The sequence below is a fragment of the Chaetura pelagica genome, unplaced genomic scaffold (assembly GCF_000747805.2).
Source record: "Chaetura pelagica isolate M959 unplaced genomic scaffold, ChaPel_1.0 scaffold34, whole genome shotgun sequence".
Lineage (NCBI taxonomy): Eukaryota > Metazoa > Chordata > Aves > Apodiformes > Apodidae > Chaetura > Chaetura pelagica.
The window spans coordinates 1,376,321-1,397,358 of record NW_009952895.1 but is presented as its reverse complement, the minus strand read 5'-3'; the positions used below and the strand labels follow the sequence as shown (position 1 = coordinate 1,397,358).

General features: G+C 41.3%; 1 protein-coding gene across 1 annotated transcript in view; it reads left to right on the top strand.

Annotated features, from left to right (window-relative positions):
- SUCLG1 (succinate-CoA ligase, alpha subunit) overlaps window positions 1-10,632 on the top strand; it is a 32,743-nt gene extending 22,111 nt beyond the window's left edge. The window contains exons 2-9 of the mRNA XM_009995617.1: window positions 3,287-3,427; window positions 4,301-4,417; window positions 4,885-5,097; window positions 5,186-5,243; window positions 7,551-7,634; window positions 8,260-8,411; window positions 9,344-9,532; window positions 10,376-10,632. Of these exons, the coding sequence (XP_009993919.1) occupies window positions 3,287-3,427; window positions 4,301-4,417; window positions 4,885-5,097; window positions 5,186-5,243; window positions 7,551-7,634; window positions 8,260-8,411; window positions 9,344-9,532; window positions 10,376-10,402 (981 nt within the window). The 3' untranslated portion in view covers window positions 10,403-10,632. The remainder of the gene's footprint in view (window positions 1-3,286; window positions 3,428-4,300; window positions 4,418-4,884; window positions 5,098-5,185; window positions 5,244-7,550; window positions 7,635-8,259; window positions 8,412-9,343; window positions 9,533-10,375) is intronic.
- Window positions 10,633-21,038: the final 10,406 nt, after the last annotated feature.

The window sequence follows — 21,038 nt, the reverse complement described above, 5'->3', positions numbered from 1 at the left end:
CCCTTAAGCTCTATTACAGGCCTTTGTTGGACACAGGAATGTTACTTTAGATCTCTAAAGTGGCAAATACAACATTTCCACTGTGCTTTTGGCAAGATTGGGATTTGGTAAGGCTTGTCCTTATGCTGTAAGACTTCGTCTGGAACCATCACCTTTGTAACTTGGCCTGTAATTTAGACGTGTGCATTAAAATAGCATCACCACTGAGTTTGCCTGTTCTAGGTCATGGCTGAACAGCAAATTTTTTAAATTTAATTTTCTTTTTTCCCTTTCTCCTGTCTTCTTGAAGCAATTTACACTTGGGGACCCTCCTTTGTTCTAGTGCAAGTAGTTGCCTGAACAGACGCTGGAAGCTGTGAAACAGTCCGAGCTGGTGAATGAGGGTCCTGGGTGGAAACTGAGACTTGGATTCTATTTCTGACTCTTACCTGCTGTGAACTTCGGCGTCCCATTTCCATTTTCCACCTGTTTCCTTCTCATCTTATATCTGTCTTAACTATTTAAATTGCCAGCTGTTTGCACCCAGGACTTGCTGGTTTTGCCACGTTGTACTAAGCTGCTTCTCCCTTCAGACAGCAAATGACTCAAGCCTATAACCAGGCCTTTTTGGAACCAGCTGTATTTTCTCTGAACCAGAGCTCTTCAGTAATATCAGAAGCACACACAGTTTTCAAGAGTAAATCCATACAAAGCTTGGAATTTAAGCTGTCATTTAGTTACCAATGCTTATTTTTTTGGTATTTTGCTTGGAAAATGCTCAAAAACTTCTTATCCTTGAAAAATGTATCTATATAGTCTTCTTAAAACTGAGAGTTGACAAAGTTAAGCCTTCAAAACCACTTTTTGTGCAAGTGTTATAAATGTCTGAAAATAGATATAGTACAGACAGCTGAACTGGGACTGTAGAATTGCTTTTATGGTACAGAGAAGGGAGTGACTATTTGTCTTTTTTTCAAAATACTGGAATTCCTGGGTGGATGCTGTGTGCCTGGCGAACAGCCCTGTCTTGTTTTTCAGGTGGATTTGTCAATGTTGTAGTACAGACAATACGTGTTAAACTTGAATTAGTTTGGTGTTGCCTGTTTATTTTTTACGCTTGCAGGCCCATCAGAGTGCTTTCAAAACATGCACTCACATACTTCTGGAAGCCCAGACCAGCCCTGCAAGGCATTAAGTGGTGGTCATGACTGTAGCAGCTTCTTCCCAAGGGGGATCACCCTCTGCTCTTCCCAAGGTTGGGTTTCACCCAGTGGCATCCCATGGTGTGGAGGATTGCCAGGATGGCTGGGATCAGACAGAGCAATGTCCTGCTTTCCTGAGCAGCAGGTCAGCTGTCTCTCTACTGGTTTGGTCTCCCCTCTGCTGGGGCCAGGCTGCTGTTTGCCAGCTGTGCCTTTCAGCGACTTGGTTTTGCAGCACAGGTGCAGCCTGCAGATTATTGCAGCCTTGTCTAGGAAGGCCAAGCATGAAGACCATGCTGTGCTGTCCTCTCTAGCAGTGGCACCAGACAGCAAGACTTTCTTCTACCCTTCCATTGCCTCATAACCCTATTAATTAAATCTCAGCTGCAGGCATATTTTGTCCATTACTACTTTGTATTTCTTCTTGGTATAACAAGTTTTGGAACAGAATTGGTAGGTAAAAAGGTGATTCAGGTTGAAACACTGCAGGTCAGGAATCCACTATACCCTTTTACCACTTTTGTCACACTTGCTGCATGCCAGTGTGTACATTTCTCTTGCAAATCTAGTTGAATTTGACTTCATATTGGTCTGAAGATGAGGTGCTGCCACAGCTGCTTAGAGAATGGCAGGAATTAGTTGAAGTTGAGGTCCTGGGTTTCTGTTGGCACTTGCTAAGAGCAAAGTACCTTAGATTTAGCAATAGCATTGCTGTCTCTAGATTTCTTCTACCATGGTTTTATTTTTATTCTCACTGAAATGTAGTTGGCAAAAGAACATGTAGTTCTATGTAGTAGAAATATGTAAATATAAGGATCTTAAAATTTCTGCCCCTTTTTACTACCCCATAGAAATTGTATTATTACATAATGCATCTCAATAAATTCTATGCTTTAACAGTTTATATTAAAGATCCTTTTCCCTCCTCTTTACACTTCATAGCTTTTACTTCTTTTTTTTTTTAAAAAAAAAAAAAAATAAAAGCAGCTTGTTCAGGCATGTCCGAGCAAATATGTGGAACAATCCAGGGACTATTGTTCAGAATCTCTTGGTTTTATTTCAGCTTTACTTATTATTTCTTCAAATTTTAAATGAAGTAGTTTTAAAAGAGCTAGAGAGGTGTGTAGTAACATACCAATGTCAGTTTCTCTACTAGAATTCTCCTGGCACATATTCACTCTAAGCACAAAATAGTGTTTTTTATCTAAATTGGTAAATCTGTTCTGGTCCCCTCAAAGCTCTGGTATTTGAAAAATCAGATGGCAATGAATACAGTCAATGTATGCATCCTTTTTTTACCAGAAGCCCTCTTTTTCCCTCCTCCTTTCAAGCTTTCTTGCATGGTAACATTCTGTGCATTTCACTTTTAATCATTTGGTGTCATCATGTCTTTCTGTTTAGCAGAGACTCAGACACCCTCCTTTGCTTTTTGATACCAGCACCCACTGTGCTGTTTTTCTGTAGCTGTGGTGGTTTTTTCAGTACCAGAGTTGTGAGAACTAAACTGAAAATCATTCCAGTGCAGTATCTGGAGAGCTGCATTTCCTCACGAGCCTAAGTGATTTTCAGGCAGTGATACCAAGGCTCCTGTATGGAAAAAAGTCTTTTTCTGGATGTCTTGTTTGGCTTTAGTTTCACTTGGGTTGAGGGACCCTCGGCCTCTTCAGCATCTCTCATTGCCTCAGATGGGCTGTGCTCTTCACAGAAGGGGTAATGTGGTACCTACATTGTAGCAGCCTCTGGGATAGAAGGATTTCAGTTCTGCTTGGTCACTTTGCAGAATTTCTTAGGGGACAGAGATGTGTTCATTTGCAAATGAAAATACTGGTTAAGATGATGCTTCTGTTTGTTGTCACTGGAGTTCTGAGCTGAAGTACCCCAAAAGAGAAGTACCTAACCTGATTCCTAGTAAGTTGAGTAATCACATAGGTAGGGTGAGCTGCAGGTGTTCAATATCTTAGAATAACAAGTCCTAAATACTTAAAACTTTCAGAGCTGCTTTCTGGAAACGTGAACTGCTGGATCAGTTCGTCTTTTGATATGAGCATCAATAACTATGCAGTTATGTGATAGGACGTTTTTTGACTTGAAGTCTAACAAAGCAGTGGATTAATGGTTTACCCTCTGTTTTATTCTCTCTAGTGCAGCAGAATGGAGCACGACACTGCTCTTACACAGCATCAAGGAAAAATCTGTATATTAACAAAAATACAAAGGTTATCTGCCAGGGTTTTACAGGCAAACAGGTACGTATATGAACCATTTCTTTTACCACCCTTTCAGTTCAGAAAGTTAGTTGGCCAAAAAACATAATAACCTATAAAAAGAACTATATACTGTCTTTGCCTGTGTTGGTAGGAAGATGGACTTCCTGGTCAGGGTGGTCCCTTCAGCACTGTAGTTTCCTTTCTTTGGTCTAAATAGACTTACTTTTTTAAAGTTCATTAGACTAGATTTTTTTTTCCCCTACTTGTGCACAAGCTTAAAATTTGGTTTTGAGTCACTCTATTATATTACTTTTGATTTTTGTTGTTCATTTTGGTCTTAAGCCTTTTTATTGTATACAACTGAAAGAGTTTCTTTGTAAAGGGAGTTTTGCAAAAAACTACAAAAACCTTCCCATTGTATAAGTGCCTCTTTCACAAATGCCTTTGAATGTCAATATCTATGTATTAAATTTCTATTTCAAGATACTTAATAATTTTATCACATTCCCCCATACATGTTTGCAAGGAGAAGACTTCTTTTGCTAAAGCTATCAGCTAGTCATGAATGAAAATGCTAATTTCTTCTCTTTCATTATAGTGTTTGTCATCTGCCAGGCTTGATGTAGAAAATAAAATGTGCCTGCTGTGTCTGCAGGTGTATTAGCAACACAACAAAATACCCTCTAGTGTGCAGCCACAATGCTCTGATTTAAAAGACAAAGCACAGCATATTCTGGATGCATTTAAAACATGTTGATGCACTCTTCAAAATAGCTGATTGTATATATGTGGCAAAAACATCTAATTGTAAAATTAAGTGCCAAAAATTGCCTTCAGAATTAAAGATGCCAACCTTTTTTGGTTCATTTTATTTGCTATTACATACCTTTTCTCTTATTTTCTTTCTCATAGGGCACCTTTCACAGCCAGCAGGCATTGGACTATGGCACCAATTTAGTTGGAGGAATTTCTCCAGGAAAAGGGGGGAAAACTCATCTGGGTCTGCCTGTGTTCAACTCTGTGAAGGAGGTGAGTGCAGCAGTGGCTGGAGAGCTGCTGAAGGGCTCCTTGTTTCATTGCACACATTGGAGGGGAAAACATTTGAGCCATGGATGTCACTGTGCAAGGAGTGAAATGGAACCTTTTAGAAGAGGGAGCATTTAGTATGGTCAGGAATGAACTCTGAAGCTTACAGTGTCTGGATACACTTCATGCATACAACTAGTTTCTGTTTGATGCTGGTGTCTATGATGAATTTTTAGCAATCTATTATCTAAGGGTATTTTTTATTCTTTCCAGACACTGGTTAATTTTCAGCTCCCTAGTTGCACTGTGTGTGTCCCATCTTCAGTGAAATTTGATTACAGTAAATTAACACACATCCATTTACTTAATTCATGCCTGTGAATGGACATATTTTAAACGAGTAGTTGTCAGATGTTCTCTCAGGCCCCATGAAATGCTCAGTATCTTTTTTTTTGTTATGTCCATTGTAGGCCAAAGAAAAAACTGGTGCTTCTGCCACTGTTATATATGTACCTCCTCCCTTTGCTGCTGCTGCAATCAATGAAGCAATTGATGCAGAGATGCCCTTAGTTGTCTGCATCACTGAAGGTATTCCCCAGCAGGATATGGTTCGGGTTAAGCACAGGCTGCTTCGGCAGGATAAGACTCGACTAGTGGGCCCAAACTGCCCTGGAGTCATCAATGTAAGTGTCTTCTGGATTTGCTCCAAGGTTGAACCATACTTAGTGATGGTTTGAATGTTCCATCTGACTTCTCCCTCTCTTTCCTTAGCCTGGAGAATGTAAAATTGGTATCATGCCTGGTCACATTCACAAGAAGGGAAGAATTGGTGAGTTTTTGAATATTTATGCATCATGTACAACTGAAGTTTGGTGTTCCAAGGTTCTTATTCACGAGGCTTGTCATATCCTCCCCTGAAGACAGTTGGCACTCTGTATGGCAGCTTGTCTGTCCTTCAGTGTGTAAGTGAACTTTGCCATTACCAATCCTGAGGGCCAAAATCAGACAACCACAGTAGGCACTGAGTACTGATGGTGGAGGCAAAGCAACTGGAAGTTTCCTTAGGTTATTTGGTTGACTTAGTTTCCTTAACACTCTCCGTTGAGGATACCTCCATCTTTTGAGAGCACTAAGCTCACTAGCCCTGTTCCTTCCAGCAGCTTGGCTTCTGTAGATTAGGATTCTACACCTTGAGTGAGCTCAGTGTTAGAGCAAAGAGAAGAGATTGCAGGCAAGTTTATAACATTATAATTTAGACAACTATACCGTGGTGAGTGAAAGTGAAAAATACACCCATTTCTCAGGGAGTGGAACTAAGGTCACAGAGGGAGCAGCTTGTTCATGTTAGTTACACAGCCTGTTGCATGCAGATCTCTTTCTTCTTGCCTTCCTTGCTGAGCTATAGAAATAACTCGATTTTTTAAAAAATAGTGCCATTCTGGAGCTATAAAGACTATTCTTCCAAAAGATGCATTTGTACTTGAAGAGAGTTTCAGAAACATCATAGGCAGCATGTGCTTCTGATGTCTGTCAGCAGGGTAACCAGTTTAGCTTGAGCACAGTTCTCTTTGCAATGTGACCCTTTTTGTTGATGAAAATTGTGTTTACGGTGGGAAAATCTGGTTAGTGCTCCTGAACTATGTAGACTCAGTGCAGTTTTTCTAACAGGAGAAAGTCTGCTACTTAATCACTTTTGACTTGACAATAAGCTATAAGTAGTGGATGCTTGAGGATGCGTTAATCCTCCTGTCACACCTCCAGCTTTTGGAAGTACCTATAAAGCTGAAGTTGAAATACCCAGATGACTTCAGTTAGCCCTTTGTGGATACCATCAAGATACTGCTCTGTGACTGTACAAGGTAGCATCAACCAGTGTTGCCCTAAGCTTCCTTCTGAAACAAAGTTCTGCTACAGTTTTCTAAATATCTACAAGAAATGTCCTGTAGTCACAAGAGTCTGAATGCAAGGCACATCAAGTGCAAATGAATATTTTTAAATCCTAATCCAGTTTCCCCACCATTGTTGGAAATATTTTCAGTGGTGATCCTCAAGGATCAGGGATTAAAAATACAACTTTGCCATCCTCCCAGCTTTTTCTAACACTATGACCTTTGGTGTTATGCTCCCCAGCTCACTTGGTTATCTTGGGAGGCAAGTGATAAAAATAGTCATAGTCTTTGGACCTTTATCTGTAGCTTCTGTGAGGCAGTCTGATCTTAATAGTAAATTGGAAGGTATTGGAAACATAGTAAGAAAAAAACCCCTTGCTTGTAGACACTTGCACTGTCCAACAATATAAACAGTTGATAAAACTCAAGTTACTAGTCTAGTCCTGTATTTTTTTCCTCTGTTCATACAATGTATTTAGTATATTCCTTGTTAAATGGCTTAAAGTAGATGGAAGATGATGTCTGTTTTTCCTGGAAACCTTCCTCAGTAGAAATGTTGGAAAATGAACAAAACTGGGAGAAGTGAATGAAAAACCATGCAAATATTTTGCCCCTGATCCAGGCTCTGTCTTTCCTGAATTTAAAATTAGGGTTGTGCTCTCTTGTAATATTGTAATGGAAATGCTGAATGTGTATTGTAGAGCAGTGAGTTGCAGCAACAAACATCTTAATGGTGATAATGTGTGTTTCTGCAGCATACTTGGTGAGACACTGGCTCAGGTTGCTCAGGGAGGTTGTGGAAGCCTCCTCCCTGGAAGTGTTCAAGGCCAGGTTAGATGGGGCTTGGAGCAACCTGATCTTGTGGGAGGTGTTCCTGCCCATGCAGGGGGGTTGGAACTAGATTATCCTAAAGGTCCCTTCCAACCCAAACCATTTTAGGATTCTATGATTCTGTGACATCTGGGAGATGCTACTGGGTGATGGAGTAACTGTTGAGGACTCAGACTCTTAAATCAGCTCACCAGCAAATCAGAGCTCCAGGCAGGTTTAATCTATTGACATTAAGTGTCAAGAAATGCTAACCAAGAACAGGTTACGATCTTACACAGAGTTTTAATGTTTTGGTAAGGGTAGCTTGAAAACCTGACATCTCATGTTCAGTTTATTAAGGTGATTTTCATGACTAAGGAACAGCTGCCTCTAGTCATGCACATAGCATGAAGTTAATCTCTGTTTCTTTCTTAAAGGTATTGTGTCAAGATCTGGAACCCTGACATATGAAGCTGTTCATCAGACAACACAAGTTGGATTGGGGCAGTCTTTCTGTGTTGGTAGGTTTTCTCAGAAACAGCCTGTTGCACCTGGATTAATCTGCTTTTTCTTTACAAGGAGAAATCTAAAGTAATATATTTTTTGCAAGAAATTGCTGAATGGTCATTCTGTTGTGAAATGAGGTCCCTGTGTGCTGTGAAGTGTATTACCCTTCTCCTACCATTTCCACATTAGATTAATAAACAAAAAACAGCTTTGAGCAGAGAATTGCCAGCAAATATGATGTCAATTTAGAAAGAATTTTTCCCAAGAAGTTTAATTTTTAAAAAGGATAGGCATTTAGGTGGGTAAGTGAAGCAAATTCACTTTTCTTACAGCAAAGTTCTAGAGCTGGAGTCTTGGTCCTGCTGTGTCTTACCCCAAGCCTTTGTATAAGGCATAATATTTTGTTTATGGTTTGATAGGTCATTATTCAGATATCAAAACATTTCTGTAAATTGTGAGGGAGGTACTTGAAGCAGGAATTAAGCACAATCTGACTTAGGAAGAGCCTTCAGAGTTGTCCCTCTTAGGAGCCTTTGGTAATACTCTTCGTGCTGAAATTTACTTTGAAACTGTTACTGTAAATGCAATATCATTATCTTGAGTTCACCTTTTTTTGTGTTTTTAATCTTTTTTTGTCAGGGATTGGAGGTGATCCCTTCAATGGAACTAATTTTATTGACTGCCTTGATGTCTTCCTGAAGGATCCTCATACTGAGGGGATCATATTGATTGGGGAAATTGGAGGAAATGCTGAAGAAGATGCAGCAGCATTCTTGAAAGAAAACAATAGCGTAAGTCTTAAACAGATTGATTCCTGACACTGATGCTGCACAAAAGCAGCATCTTTTCATAGAATCACAGAATAGTGAAGGTTGGAAGTGACCTTAAAGATCATCAGGTTCCAACCCCCTGCTATGAGCAGGGACACCTCCCACCAGACCAGGCTGCACAAGCCTCATCCAACCTGGCTTTGAACACCTCCAGGGATGGGGCTTCCACAACCTCCCTGGGTAACCTGTTGCAGTGCCTTCCTACACCCTCATGGTGAAGAATTTCTTCCTGATGTCTAACCTGAATCTCCCCTCTTTCAGTTTAAAACCATTCCCCCTTGTCCTATCACTGCAAGCCCTTGGAAAAGTTCCTCCCCAGTTTTTCTGTAGCTCCTTGAGGCACTGGAAGGTGCTGTAAGGTCTCCCTGGAGCCTTCTCTTCTCCAGGCTGAACAGCTCCAACTCCCTCAGCCTGTCTTTGCTTTGCTGCAAAAGTGCTCCAGCCCTTTGATCATCTTCATGGCCCTCTCTGCTCAGTTCAATTTATAATCTCTAGTTACAAAAACCCAATCAGTCATGCTTTTATTAAAGAGAAGGAATTGAAATGAGGAGCTTTATCCAGTTTAAATCTTAACTGGAGAGAAGTGTCAACTTTAGATTTTTAGTCCTGTATAAATATTTGTAGTGAACATTGTGGTTTTTGTAATACACATCTCTGTAGAGAGATGTTTTAAATTTTCTGATTGCTCCTGGTTTATGATGCTCATCAGGGGAGAAAATATCCTACAATCTTCAGACTCTTGGTTCCACATTGTCTGAAGTTTCTAGCTGTTCAGTATCTTTGCCTGGCTAGCTAATATTTTTTAAAAAACACCAGAACATAATAAAAAAGTCTGGAATTGATTTTCCTCTCAGCCTCCCCCATGTCACTCAAGACCTTTTGTTTCTTCCCAGGGTCCAAATGCCAAGCCAGTCGTGTCATTCATTGCTGGTCTGACTGCACCTCCAGGCAGGCGGATGGGTCATGCTGGAGCCATCATTGCTGGGGGAAAAGGTGGAGCTAAAGAGAAGATAGCAGCTCTTCAGAGTGCTGGGGTTGTGGTCAGCATGTCTCCTGCTCAGCTGGGTAGCACCATCTACAAGGTTTGTTGCTCAGAAATTGATGTACAAACTCATCCAGAGCAAGAAGCTGTTTTTGAGGGAAGATGGGTTGACAGTTCTTCTTTTACCCAGATATTCTGTTGCTCTGAGCTTGCTTAAACATAAGACTGAACAGGCTGCAGTTAGTACATGGATAATAGGGGCACATAGTTTTAGATAATGTTGCCTTTATATAACAGTAAACAAGGCAAGATAGAGAAGAGATTACATTTTGCTTTCAAGTGTAGCAACTTGTTGAATTAAGTTTTCTGGATGCAAAGACCCTGAATGAATTTAAAATATGAAAACATTCTTTGGAAGTACTTGAGGAATGAGAGCCTTGAACTATTGGTCTGTCTATATTAAGTACTAATTCAGAATTATGGTTGAATGCATCTAGCTGAAAAAACCTTAAAATGGAATAGGATTATTTGCATTTTTCTTAATTTATATCAAAGCCAGGCATTGCTTCCCAGCTCAAGGAAATGCATGCTTCAGCTGTGCTAGGTATTTTGTTTTTCCTGTGGTATAGAGTAGCATCTTCACAGGCTGCTGTGGGATTCTTGTCTTCTGTTGTGTTTTTGCCTTTACTAAACCAAAAATCTTTACTTTGTTGCTTCCCTGGCTTGAATCCATTACTGTAAGGGTTCTACTGTGTGCAAACTAGCACTGCTGGTTTTTCGTAGCTGGCTTGGTAATGTGAGGGGAGAGAACACACCATCCTTTCCTCACTTGCACACCTATGTGTTTTAGAGTTTAATTTTTAATTCCAAACATCTGATTTGCTAAGATAAATACAAACTAATTTGAAATCAAATGGTAATCAAAGCCTTTTTTTTTTTTCAGGAGTTTGAGAAAAGGAAATTGCTGTAAGAGAAGGCACTCTGGAATACTGTCTCCAAAACATCAGTGCAGCACCTGGCCTCTGCTTATTTTTTGTCTGCTAATCCTCAGTTGCCCAAATGACTGACTTTGGTCTTTGAATTTGACTTGGAAGACATAAACCTCCTGGTTAAACGTGTTTTGAAGTCTCCTTGGTTCACACATGATCACCACATTGTAAATCACAGCAAATTAATAAATCTACTACTAAATTTGATTCATCTTTTGAATTCCTGAAGCAGAGCTGTTTTCTTCAACCTACATAAACAAAACAATCAGCCTTGAAGGTCTGAATCTTTTGTAACTTAAGCACTGCCCATTTTAAGGTAAAGTTGCTTATTGAGATGCTTTTAAGGATCAAGACACTGACTTTATGCACGTATCACTCTTCACTTTATTTTTAAAACATCCAATCTTACTTGTTTGTTGCTGGCATGTATGTTTGTTGGAACAACAGGCCAAAGTTTCCGTCCATTAAACCAAAGCTGCTGGATCTGAAGGGGTTGCTTATTGATCCACGTAGCTGGATATGCCTCAAGTCCAGACTTTCTTTTCAAGGCTGATGAGCCATGCACAGTGTAGTCCTCTACAGGCAAGGAATTCTGTTGTATGGAGAGGTGGAATTGTTATTCACGAAAATGGATCTAATTTCCCATGCAAATACATATATTCAAATTGTCTGTAACTGTACAAATTATTTGGTCTTTAGCTTAAATTACCTTAATTTCCTCTTTATCTTAAATAGGATTGCATTGCTTGTGTGTTCTGAGATCCTTGTAACATCAGGACATAATGGAGGAGAATTATTGTTCTGTGGAAAAGAATGTAGGAAGTTACCTTTCTTGTTAACCACTCCTAGCACTGTAATGGAAAGCCCTTTTTGTACTTTGGAAATAGCACCGTGCCTATACATGAGTGTTACAAGTTCTATCAGGATGGACTAAACCCAAGATTGCTTTCTTTATATAGAAGACCGAAAATTTATGTAACCTTGTCACTTGTCTAAAGCTAACCTTGTGTTCCATAAAGGTGCTGTTACAAAAACTCGTGTTGTTATGTCTTTAAAATTGTTCTTAGCTTTCTTAGTCAAATGGAATTTCTCTTCTTGATGAAAGCAGTGAGCAGGTTTCTTGATGCTGACATAGGCAGTTTCTAGAGCTGAGCCCTGATGGAATACAGAAAAGGATGGATCATAACTCTGCTGCACTGAATGTGTGTTAATATGCCTCATGTATGGTTCTGCATTAGTCAAGTCATACAGGCCTTGGGACAGAGAGACCAGGTGCTATGTTATTCACCTCAGCGGGATTTGCTGAAATGAACCTGACATCCCATCACTGGAGAACTGACAGCAGGACTGAGCATTGACAGGCTCAGAGAGCTGGGGTTTTTCAGTCGGGAAGAGAAGGGTCAGGGGAGGCTGTAGAGCACCTGAAGGGGCTACAGGAAAGCTGGGGAGGGACTTCTTACAAGGGTGTGGAGTGATGGGATGAGGGGTGACGGTTTCAAGCTGAAAGATTTAGATTGGATATTGGGAAGAAATTATTTTCTGTGAGGGTGGTGAGACACCAGCAGAGGTTGCCCAGAGCAACTGTAGCTGCCCCATCGGTGGAAGTGTTCAAGGCCAGGCTGGATGGGGCTTGGAGCAACCTGGTCTAGTGGGAGGTGTCCCTGCCCATGGAAGAGGGGTTGGAATTAATATCTTTAAGGTCCCTTCTAACTCAAAACTATTTTATGAATCTGTGAGTGGTAAATAATTTGGAAAAGCCTATGACACAGGAATTTTCTCACTAGATCTGCTCAGTTTTCTGGTGGTGCCTGATTAATTAGGAGTGAAAAGACCAAACAATGCCCTTTAACTAGAGAAATACCAGTGCTAATGTGTCTTAGCCTGTGTAAGAGTGCAGTCCTTCACCAATGAATGTTAGGATGTTGTATGCTGTCTTACAAGTCTGCTAACCAAAGTAACTCACTGTAGTGGTGGGCTTCTCCACAATATGAATTTTGGGATGTGTCGTGTTTCATCATTGCCACCAGTGTTAGAAGAGGTGACCTTCCAGGACAAGTGAGGTGTAGCAAGTTTCCTGCTAGGGATTGCTCCATTGGAGCTCTTTTAGTGGCACCATCTAGTTTAGAAGATGGCCTTGGACTCCAGTGACCACTGTCTTCTGAAAAAGTATTTCCTTGCATCTTAAAATTAGAGGATGGGTTTAAAAGTGTGACTTTGATTCTAATGTTTCCAGCAAGAATCTGGTGCTGCACCTTAGGAGCTGCCAGGTTCTGTTCAAGCCTGGAGCTGAATATCACCTAAGGGTGGGGAAGAACCATGACCTTGCTGATAGGAGGACTTAGTTTTTGCAGTTTTCTCTTACCTAAAAGTGTGCACATGACAAATATCATCAGAGCCTCTTACATTGCTAATGACAATGTTTCCTTGGAAAGAACTTGCATCTGTTTAATACTATGTATACTTGTGAATAAATATTTTGAGTAATCCCATCTGGAAAATTCTTCATTTGTTTATTGTTTTTTAAAGGCAAAAGTCAGGTCAGTGTTGATGCTACTTTATAACTTTGTAAGTAGTTTTCATGTGCAAGGAGAAACATTGCTAATGGTACTGTTTGAATTCTCGTTAAGTTTTATGAAATAGTAATTTTTTTTCCTTGATTTAGACTTGGCAGTGGTGTCTGTCCATAAATCACTTGCATTGTTGAGGGATAAATTCTAGAGTTAATTTTGATTGGTGGAATTCATCACCACGCTGAATTTCTTGAATAAAGAGGATGCAGATCCACTAAATGCTTTCCTTTTTCCCTCTTAACTGGGCAATATTTGTCTTTGAATGATACCCAGTACTCACACTAGTAGCTGCTCCTGGAGTCTGCTGATAGTAATTTTTTTCTGAGGTTGCTTAGAGAGGTCTGTCACACAATGAGTGCTAAGCCTTTTGTGGTTTTTAGTATGTATTGATGCCTTATTTTTTTTCTTCTGTGTTTATGTTGTTTTCCAGGAGGGATGTTTTGAGGTTTTTTTTAATGTAATATTTTGGGGGAAAAGAGTGGTGAGTTACTCTCTGTATCTTTGTACTTAGAAAGATGCTCTGAGGTGAGATTCTAGCAAGGGGACTTCTGAAGATTTGCTTCATTGAAGCTCACCAGTGAAAACAGAAGAGAACATTGATACCCAGTTAATTTGGTCGAATAAGACCTTTGTGCACTGGATATAGAAAGAGAAGGAGAGGCTGCAGAAACATGGCCAGCTGTTTCAAATATTGTTTCAAATATTCATATATATGGCCTCCAGTGTCAAATATTCTTAAAACTGTGGGCTTCTTGAGATGATTAGTGGTGGATTTCTTAATGGCTACTGTCATAGTTTCTCAGCTTCACAACAATTTCAAGTTGTCCCATTTTTATGTTGTGCTACTTTTTATCTTCTTGCTTAGCTGCTTCCTTTTTGGTGGGTTGAAATTCCTCAGGGGCCTGGCACAGAGCTGATTAAAATGGGCTGCTCTGTTGAGGTGATCTAGGTGGTTTTAGTTGAATCAAAGAAGCAACTTAATTCTCTGAGGTGAGAAGAAGAGCACTCACTAATGGGCCTCACTGGTGACAAGAGAATCTGGCAAAGAGCTGCTAATTAGGGTGAAAATACCTACCAAGTCACTTTCTCTGGGGTGGTGACTGACCTCTGCTCAGCTTCAGGCACTGGTCCTTAGCTGGTCTAGTTATTGGATCCCCTGGCAGCAGCCAAGTGAGGGCTTGGGGCAGAGCAAATTGGGCCAGAAAATGCCAGGATCAGCTCTGAGTGACATATTAGTACTTTGAAGAAGAACCTCAGGGGATGACTACTCTGCTGGTGGCTTCAAAGTGGTAGGGACTTGTGATGCCCAAAGAATAAGCTCTTCATGGTGTTGAAACTGTGGGATTACTTGCATCAACATAATAATTTGCTCAGTTTACCTTTGCCCTCTCTTTCCTGCTGTCTGTTGCTAGTCAGGATTAGAGTAAAGCTTTTGATAAGAGGGTCTGTGTGCAAGTCTGACAGTGTGGGCAGGAGCCTGCAGGGACTTCTCAAGGTGGCAACAGGAAGAGTTGTGCTGCTGTGGACACCAGCAGGCAGCAGGTTCTGCATATTTCACGCACTGGATGGCTCCTCCTGGAGTATCTGTACAAGGTTGGGAGGGCTGCCCTTGGCTTTGTGCTGAGTAGCAATAGCTGGTGCAGAGGGCAGAGCCCAGGTTTGATGTTTTCCACAGAAACTGAAACACTAAAAGAAAACTAGTCTTTTGGACATTGACTTGCAGTACCCCACTAGCAATTAAATGGGATTTATGCTATGTGTCTTTGGCCCTACTGTTAAATAATTGTTTATTTTTTTGTTATTTAATGAGGTGTTCATTTATTTCTCTCTCAGAGATACACCTCAGTGCTGGGGGGGTACATGGGTCTCCTGTAGTTGAGGTGTGTCAGTTGCTCTGGGCAGCAGCACTGGGACTTGCTGTTTAATCTGCATCAAAACTTTGTGCAGCCCAAAGCACTGGGGACTCTTCACAGGGGGCTGATTGACATGGGTGGTAGTGACAGCTAAGTAAGGAATCATGGAATTGTCAGAGTTGGAAGGGACCTCTAGAGATCATCCAGTCCAACTGCCCTGCTAAAGCAGGATCCCCTAAAGCACATTACTCAGGACTGCATCCAGAGGGGTCTTGAATATCTCCATAGAAGGAAACTCCACACCCTCCCTGGGCAGCCTGTCCCAGGGCTCTGTCACCCTCACCCTAAAGAAGACTCAGCTCTCTCAGCTTTTCCTCATAAGGGAGATGCTCTGATCCCCCATCATCTTTGTTGCTCTCCCCTGGGCTCTCTCTAGTAGTTCCCTGACTCTCTTGAACTGGGGAGCCCAGAACTGGTTGCAGTTATCCAGATGTGGCCTCTCCAGGGCAGAGTAGAGAGGGGGAATGACTTTTCTCGACCTACTGGCCACACTCTCCCTTATGCATCTCAGGATTCCATTTGCCCTCTTGACAACAAGGGCACATTGCTGGCTCATGGATATGTTAATGTCTACCAGGACTCCCAGGTCCTTCTCCTTGGAACTGCTTTCCAGCAGGTCCACCCTTAACGTACTGGTGCATGGGGTTCTTCTACCCCAGGTGCAGGACCTTGCCCTTGTTGAACCTCGTTAGGTTCTTCTCTGCCCAGCTCTCCAGCCTGTCCAGCTAATTCACAACGAAGTAAGTAATTCACTAGTTTGAATTTCTAGCAATGGCTCATCTGTCTCTGTTCTTCCTCTCCTGCCTGGTCTATATAACAAAGCATGGGAGCCCTGAGGCTGGATATGTTATGGAGACAATTTGTACAGGAATTAAAATGTGATTAAGTACAATAAACTTTCTCACAAGTGCAATGGGATTGTGTGGGTTTTGAGTTTATTTTGGTTTTTCGGTCATACTGGTCTAGGCTTTCTGGCTCATGGTGTCTTCAACCTGGTATTTGTCAGACCTGCTGAGCATCCACAGCTCACTAGCAGACTGAGACAGTTCACTGGCATTGAAAGCACCCAAACCTTCTCATTAAAAACTGACTGTTGCTTTCTGCAAAAGGTATATGATCTTGAAAGAAAAGGAAAGTGATCACTCTCTGTTTTCACACAAATTACATATATTCATAGAACTGGCAGAAGGAATGTTTTCCTGTCCTGCAATGTGCTGGGGCAGGCACAGCAGCCTGTAACGATGTCTGTGCTGTGCAGATACATAATTAAAGGTCTCTTAAAATCTGTTTTGTTGCTGTAAAAGCACAGCAAATTTATAGTTTTTAGCACATCTGTAATGTTACAAGACAGTCGCTTTAAAAAAAAAGCCAAAAACAACCCACACAAAAAACCAAATCAGCCTCCAAACCCATTTCTTTTTATTTGCCGTTTTGCTCTCTAGGTGGCAGGTTTTGACACTAAAACGTGGTTCTGAAATCAGAGGCTCAAAATGTGCTGGGGAAATAGAAGATGAAAACAAAACACTACTACTTTATTCTTTCTGGATGTTATATTGATTTGTGATCACATCCTTCTGTGTGAGCTGGAGAGAGGTGGTAAAGAACCTAGCTGGTTCTCAGCACGCTCATCATGTTGAAATTTCATCTTGTTTTTTGAGCTGGGATGAGTAATGTTGTCTGAACTGTGAGGCTTTGGCAGTCAGATGGGACCTGCCTTGGAGAAATACCCATCTTCACTTTGAAATGAACTAGAAATGCCTTAGACTGTTAGGGTTTTTTTGTTCATTTGTTTTGTTTTGGGTTTTTTGGGTTTTTTTTTTTGCTTGTTTTCAGTTGCCCAAGGCTGGAGGGCAGAAGAGAGGGAGAAGTGGTAGGGCTGCTAGGGAGGAGAGAAATTAATTGTCAGACCTGATTTTTTTTTTTTTTTTAACTTGGAACAGCGAAACACTCCAAACCCAACCAGTATGTAATAAAAGAAACTGAAACAGTCACCAACTGCTGGCTTCCTAGAGAGGAGGAAGAGATTGAGCTCCCTGGAAGAAAAGCATCTTCCACACTGCTGTGTCCACCAGGCTCTAAACACTGAAGGTACCCAGGGCAAGGGATGAGCTGTGCCATTAGGGTTGGACCAGCCCTGCTTCTCTATGTGAGCTGTAGGAGGAGACTGATGTGGTTCAGGGTCTTTGGTGTCAACCCTTGCATGGAAGAGGCTGCGGTTGTTGTGGGGTAGGAGCTGTGTTTGAAAACAGCTGCTGTGCATGTGGAGGCAGGCGTGTCTCTGCACCTGAGAGTACAAGTCTGAAGGATACACAGTCTGAAGGACTGTGTCTTGCTCAAGGTCATCATCTCCTTCCTTGTTCTGCTTTCAGACTGCAACTTTTAGTATTGACTGGCTCTAGCTGCACAAAGGAGAAGCAAGAAGTGGGAGATTTAGTCTCTCAGACATTTCAGTCATTTAACTGGATCTATTTTATTTATCTTCCTGTAGGCAGCTGTTATGTTTGTTCAAGACAGGCTTTTTTTTTTTTTTTTTTTTCCCCTTTCCCACATTATAGATGAATTGGGAGTAAATCCAGCTGAAGCTTCATAAATGCCAGCCTAGACTCTGATTCTGCCCTGAAACATGGAATTGTGGCAAAATCCATCTTCATCTCCCGGCATTTAGACACATGGCAGAACTGGCTGCTTGGGGGATGCATATAAGGGACAAGGCAAGGACAACAGAACCTCTGAAAGAGTCATGTGGACTCATTTCATCATTGATCCACATTTGGTCATGGATACATCCTGATTATAACAACTTAGACACCCAGGGCACACATGTTCACACGTATGTGGAGACAGCTGTGCCAGGAGAACTAGATGCTCGACCTTCCTTTGACCAAGTGACTTGCCCAAAGTCATGTTGAAGGTTTCTGCTAGGCCAGACAACAAGCCAGCTATCCTGAAGCCCATTCCCACATTTCCAAGGTCATCAGATTTTTCCTTCCCATTTCAAGTTTGCAGCCTTTATACTCAGTATGTGCTGTGTGATTCTCATTTCTGACACATTGGAATGCAGCAACAAATCCGTGTTTTTCACTTTCTCCTGTTTATGGTACAGCCCATTTCTGTTGCAAACTCACAGTTAATAGTTTATTTAATGTGGCTTTTATAAATCATTTGAGAACGCTGAGATCTGATTCTTGTACAGGGAATGAAATCACACAGCATTAATCCACTCTTTCTTGCAATGATTCTAGCAATGATGGAAAACAATATAATTAGAAGCCATTCTTCAGCCTGGAAATGGTAATTGAATTGTGAATTTTATAGCAGCAGCCTTCACTAAAATAAACAAGAATTAGTCAACTAAAGAAAATCTGCTCAGCTTGTTTCCAGCAGGGGCTGTGTTCTGTGGCTAACTTCAGGGTTTGTTGCGCTTTGATCACTTTTTTTGCTCCTGGCAAATAAGGCATCCTTAGTGGCTGCAAACATGGAGTTTTCCTAGGGAAACCTGCTGCTATGCCTGTCACTCAACCTGAAGCAGGTATCTGTAATCCTTCTGCCCTCTTTGCTTTCCACCTTGAAGCTTGCTTGATGCATCTCTGGCCTTTCAGCACCTGAAGAGGCCACAGGAAACCTGGAGAGAGAATTTTTACGAGGGCTGGAAGTGAGAGGAAGAGGGGTAATGGATTAAAACTGGAAGAGGGGAGATTTAGGTTGGACATTAGGAAGAAATTATTTAGCCTGAGGCTGGTGAGACACTGGAACAGGTTGCCCAGGGAAGTTGTGTAAGCCACATACCTAGAAGGGTTCAAGGGCAGGTTGGATGGGGCTTGGAGCAACCTGGTCTAGTGGGAGGTGTCCCTGCCCATGCAGGGGGGTGGAACTAGATGATCCTTAAGGTCCCTTCCAAACCAAACAGTTCTAGGGTTCTATGATGTAAGTGCTTCTCCAGGCACAAATACTCCAAGAAACTTTGTAAAGCACTTAAGGCTGGAGGAGACTGTTTTTCAGTGACCTCAGTATTTGCTATTAAGGCTTTGCTCAGCTTCACCTAAAACCAGAATGTTTCACATTAAGTAGGAAAAGAAGCAGGTAGGAACTTGCCTTACAACTCTTCTCACCTAAACTTGACCTCAGGATTCCCAGAGGAAAAGCTGTTTCTCAGCTATCTCCAGAAAACTAAATAGTATAGTGTCAACTTACACAGTAACATCCCATTGGAATTTTAGTGTGAGACAGTGAAAAGTGAGGTTTGGTAAACACTGTGTATTCTCATGGAGACTTTTTTACCTCTGGTTTATGGTTAAAATAAAACCAGTGATAAAACAGTCTCTTGAAAATGCTCATATCCATAAATTTGAGATCCTCCCATTCTCCCCCAGCCCGTGAGGTTTTGCTGTCCTCCCTACATCACTGTCCCAACAGGCAGTGCTGGAGATCCTCCCCTGACAGCTTTATGGCTGATGGTTGAAGAACAAACCGTTCCTCCTTGCAAATTATTTTCTAGATTGCCACAAAAATATACATCATTGTGTCATGGGATGGCAACTATATTCAATTGGGTTAGATAGTTAGGGTGGGTTGGTGTCATAAATCAGCCTCTGCCTGCCTTGTTGTGGTGGAAATGCAATCAATAGTGGTTGCAATGGTTTATATAGGTTAAAACATTTCATTTTGCAAAACAAATTTTTAATACTTCTCCAATTCATTAACATCCTGTCTATTTACTGCTTTGAAAATAAAAAAAATCAAGCACATCTTTCTCTTGGAAATCTGCGTTGTCACTTCAATAATGCATCAGTGTGAACATTTGGAAGTTGTAAAAAAGGGGAATTATTTCATCATGATAAAAAGAAGAATGAGAACAGCTCAGCTGAAAAGATTGTGTTGTCAGTTCTGATTTAATGTGTGAATAATGCTAGTAGGATGGGGAGAACATCTTCTCCTGGATAGATTGTTTTCATGTTGTTAGAGTTTGTGTGCTGGGATTTACAGCTTGAAACTAGTTTGTTGGTTGTTGGTTGGTTTTTTTTTTTTTTTTCAGAGGATATTTGTAATGAACTGGGGTTTCTTTCATTTTTCTTGACTGTAATGATCAACTGAATGTCAGTCATGCAGAACCTTGAAGATGGTTTGGATTAGAGGAAATCAGCCTAAAGTTTGGACCAAAAGCTGTACCGTATTCTCTCAAGTTCTCATTGTGTGCCTTGTCATCTAATTTTGCTCCTAAAGTGCCCAGCTCCAGGGTGCAAGTGTCCCTGTGAGGTTGCCAGCCTATTGCAATGACTGTGTCTTCATTGGAGGTGGCAGTCTGGTAGCTCTTACCACAGGGCTGTGAAGAAAAGCTTGGAAACCTGACTTGCCTGTAACCTGAGGGCTCAGAGGAACTGCATTGCATATTCCAGAGATGGATGTAGCCATAAAATCTTTTTGAAGAGCTCCGTTTTGCAAAGGCATAAGCAAGGAAACAATTTTTAGACAGTTAAAGAGCTGGAGGTTTGAGGACTCTTCAATGCCTTGCAGGAGTTTCTCATCTTTGAAGCCATTAAGCAAACCTGGCCAGAGATCCCACAGAGGATCTCAACATGGAAGCATTACAAGTTTAAAAGCTTTTCTCCTTGCCCAGTAATTCCCCCATGTCAATATTTACTAAACAGGATATTTAGCTGGAAATCTCCTGGGCAGGGAAAGGTGTTGTAGGACAGGCTGCTCTTGGCCATGACCCCCCATGAGAAGCACACCCAAGTTTCTGGCTCCTTTCAGGCCTGTAAAACACCCTGCTCCTGTGTGGCTGCAAAAATATCCAACACTATAGACTCTGAGAGCTTGGGATTGTGGAGATTTGGCAAAGTTTGTGCAGCCTGGACTTTTTCCAGTGAGCATTGTTTGACTTGGCTAAATGAACCAGGTGATCAAATAGAGCCTGAGATTAGCAGCTTGTGTTTGATTTGTGAATAAGTTTATCCTGTTCACTTATTTGTTTTTTGTGTATCTTCTGATTAGAGAAGTAAACTCCAGCCTTAGGATCCAAAACCAATGTTCTCCACAGGTAAGGCTCTAAAGAAGACCTAACAAATGCCAATTATGCCAGGTAGCAAAAGGTCCCTTAAGGGCAGACGGCTACAAAGTCTGATAACTCATTTGAG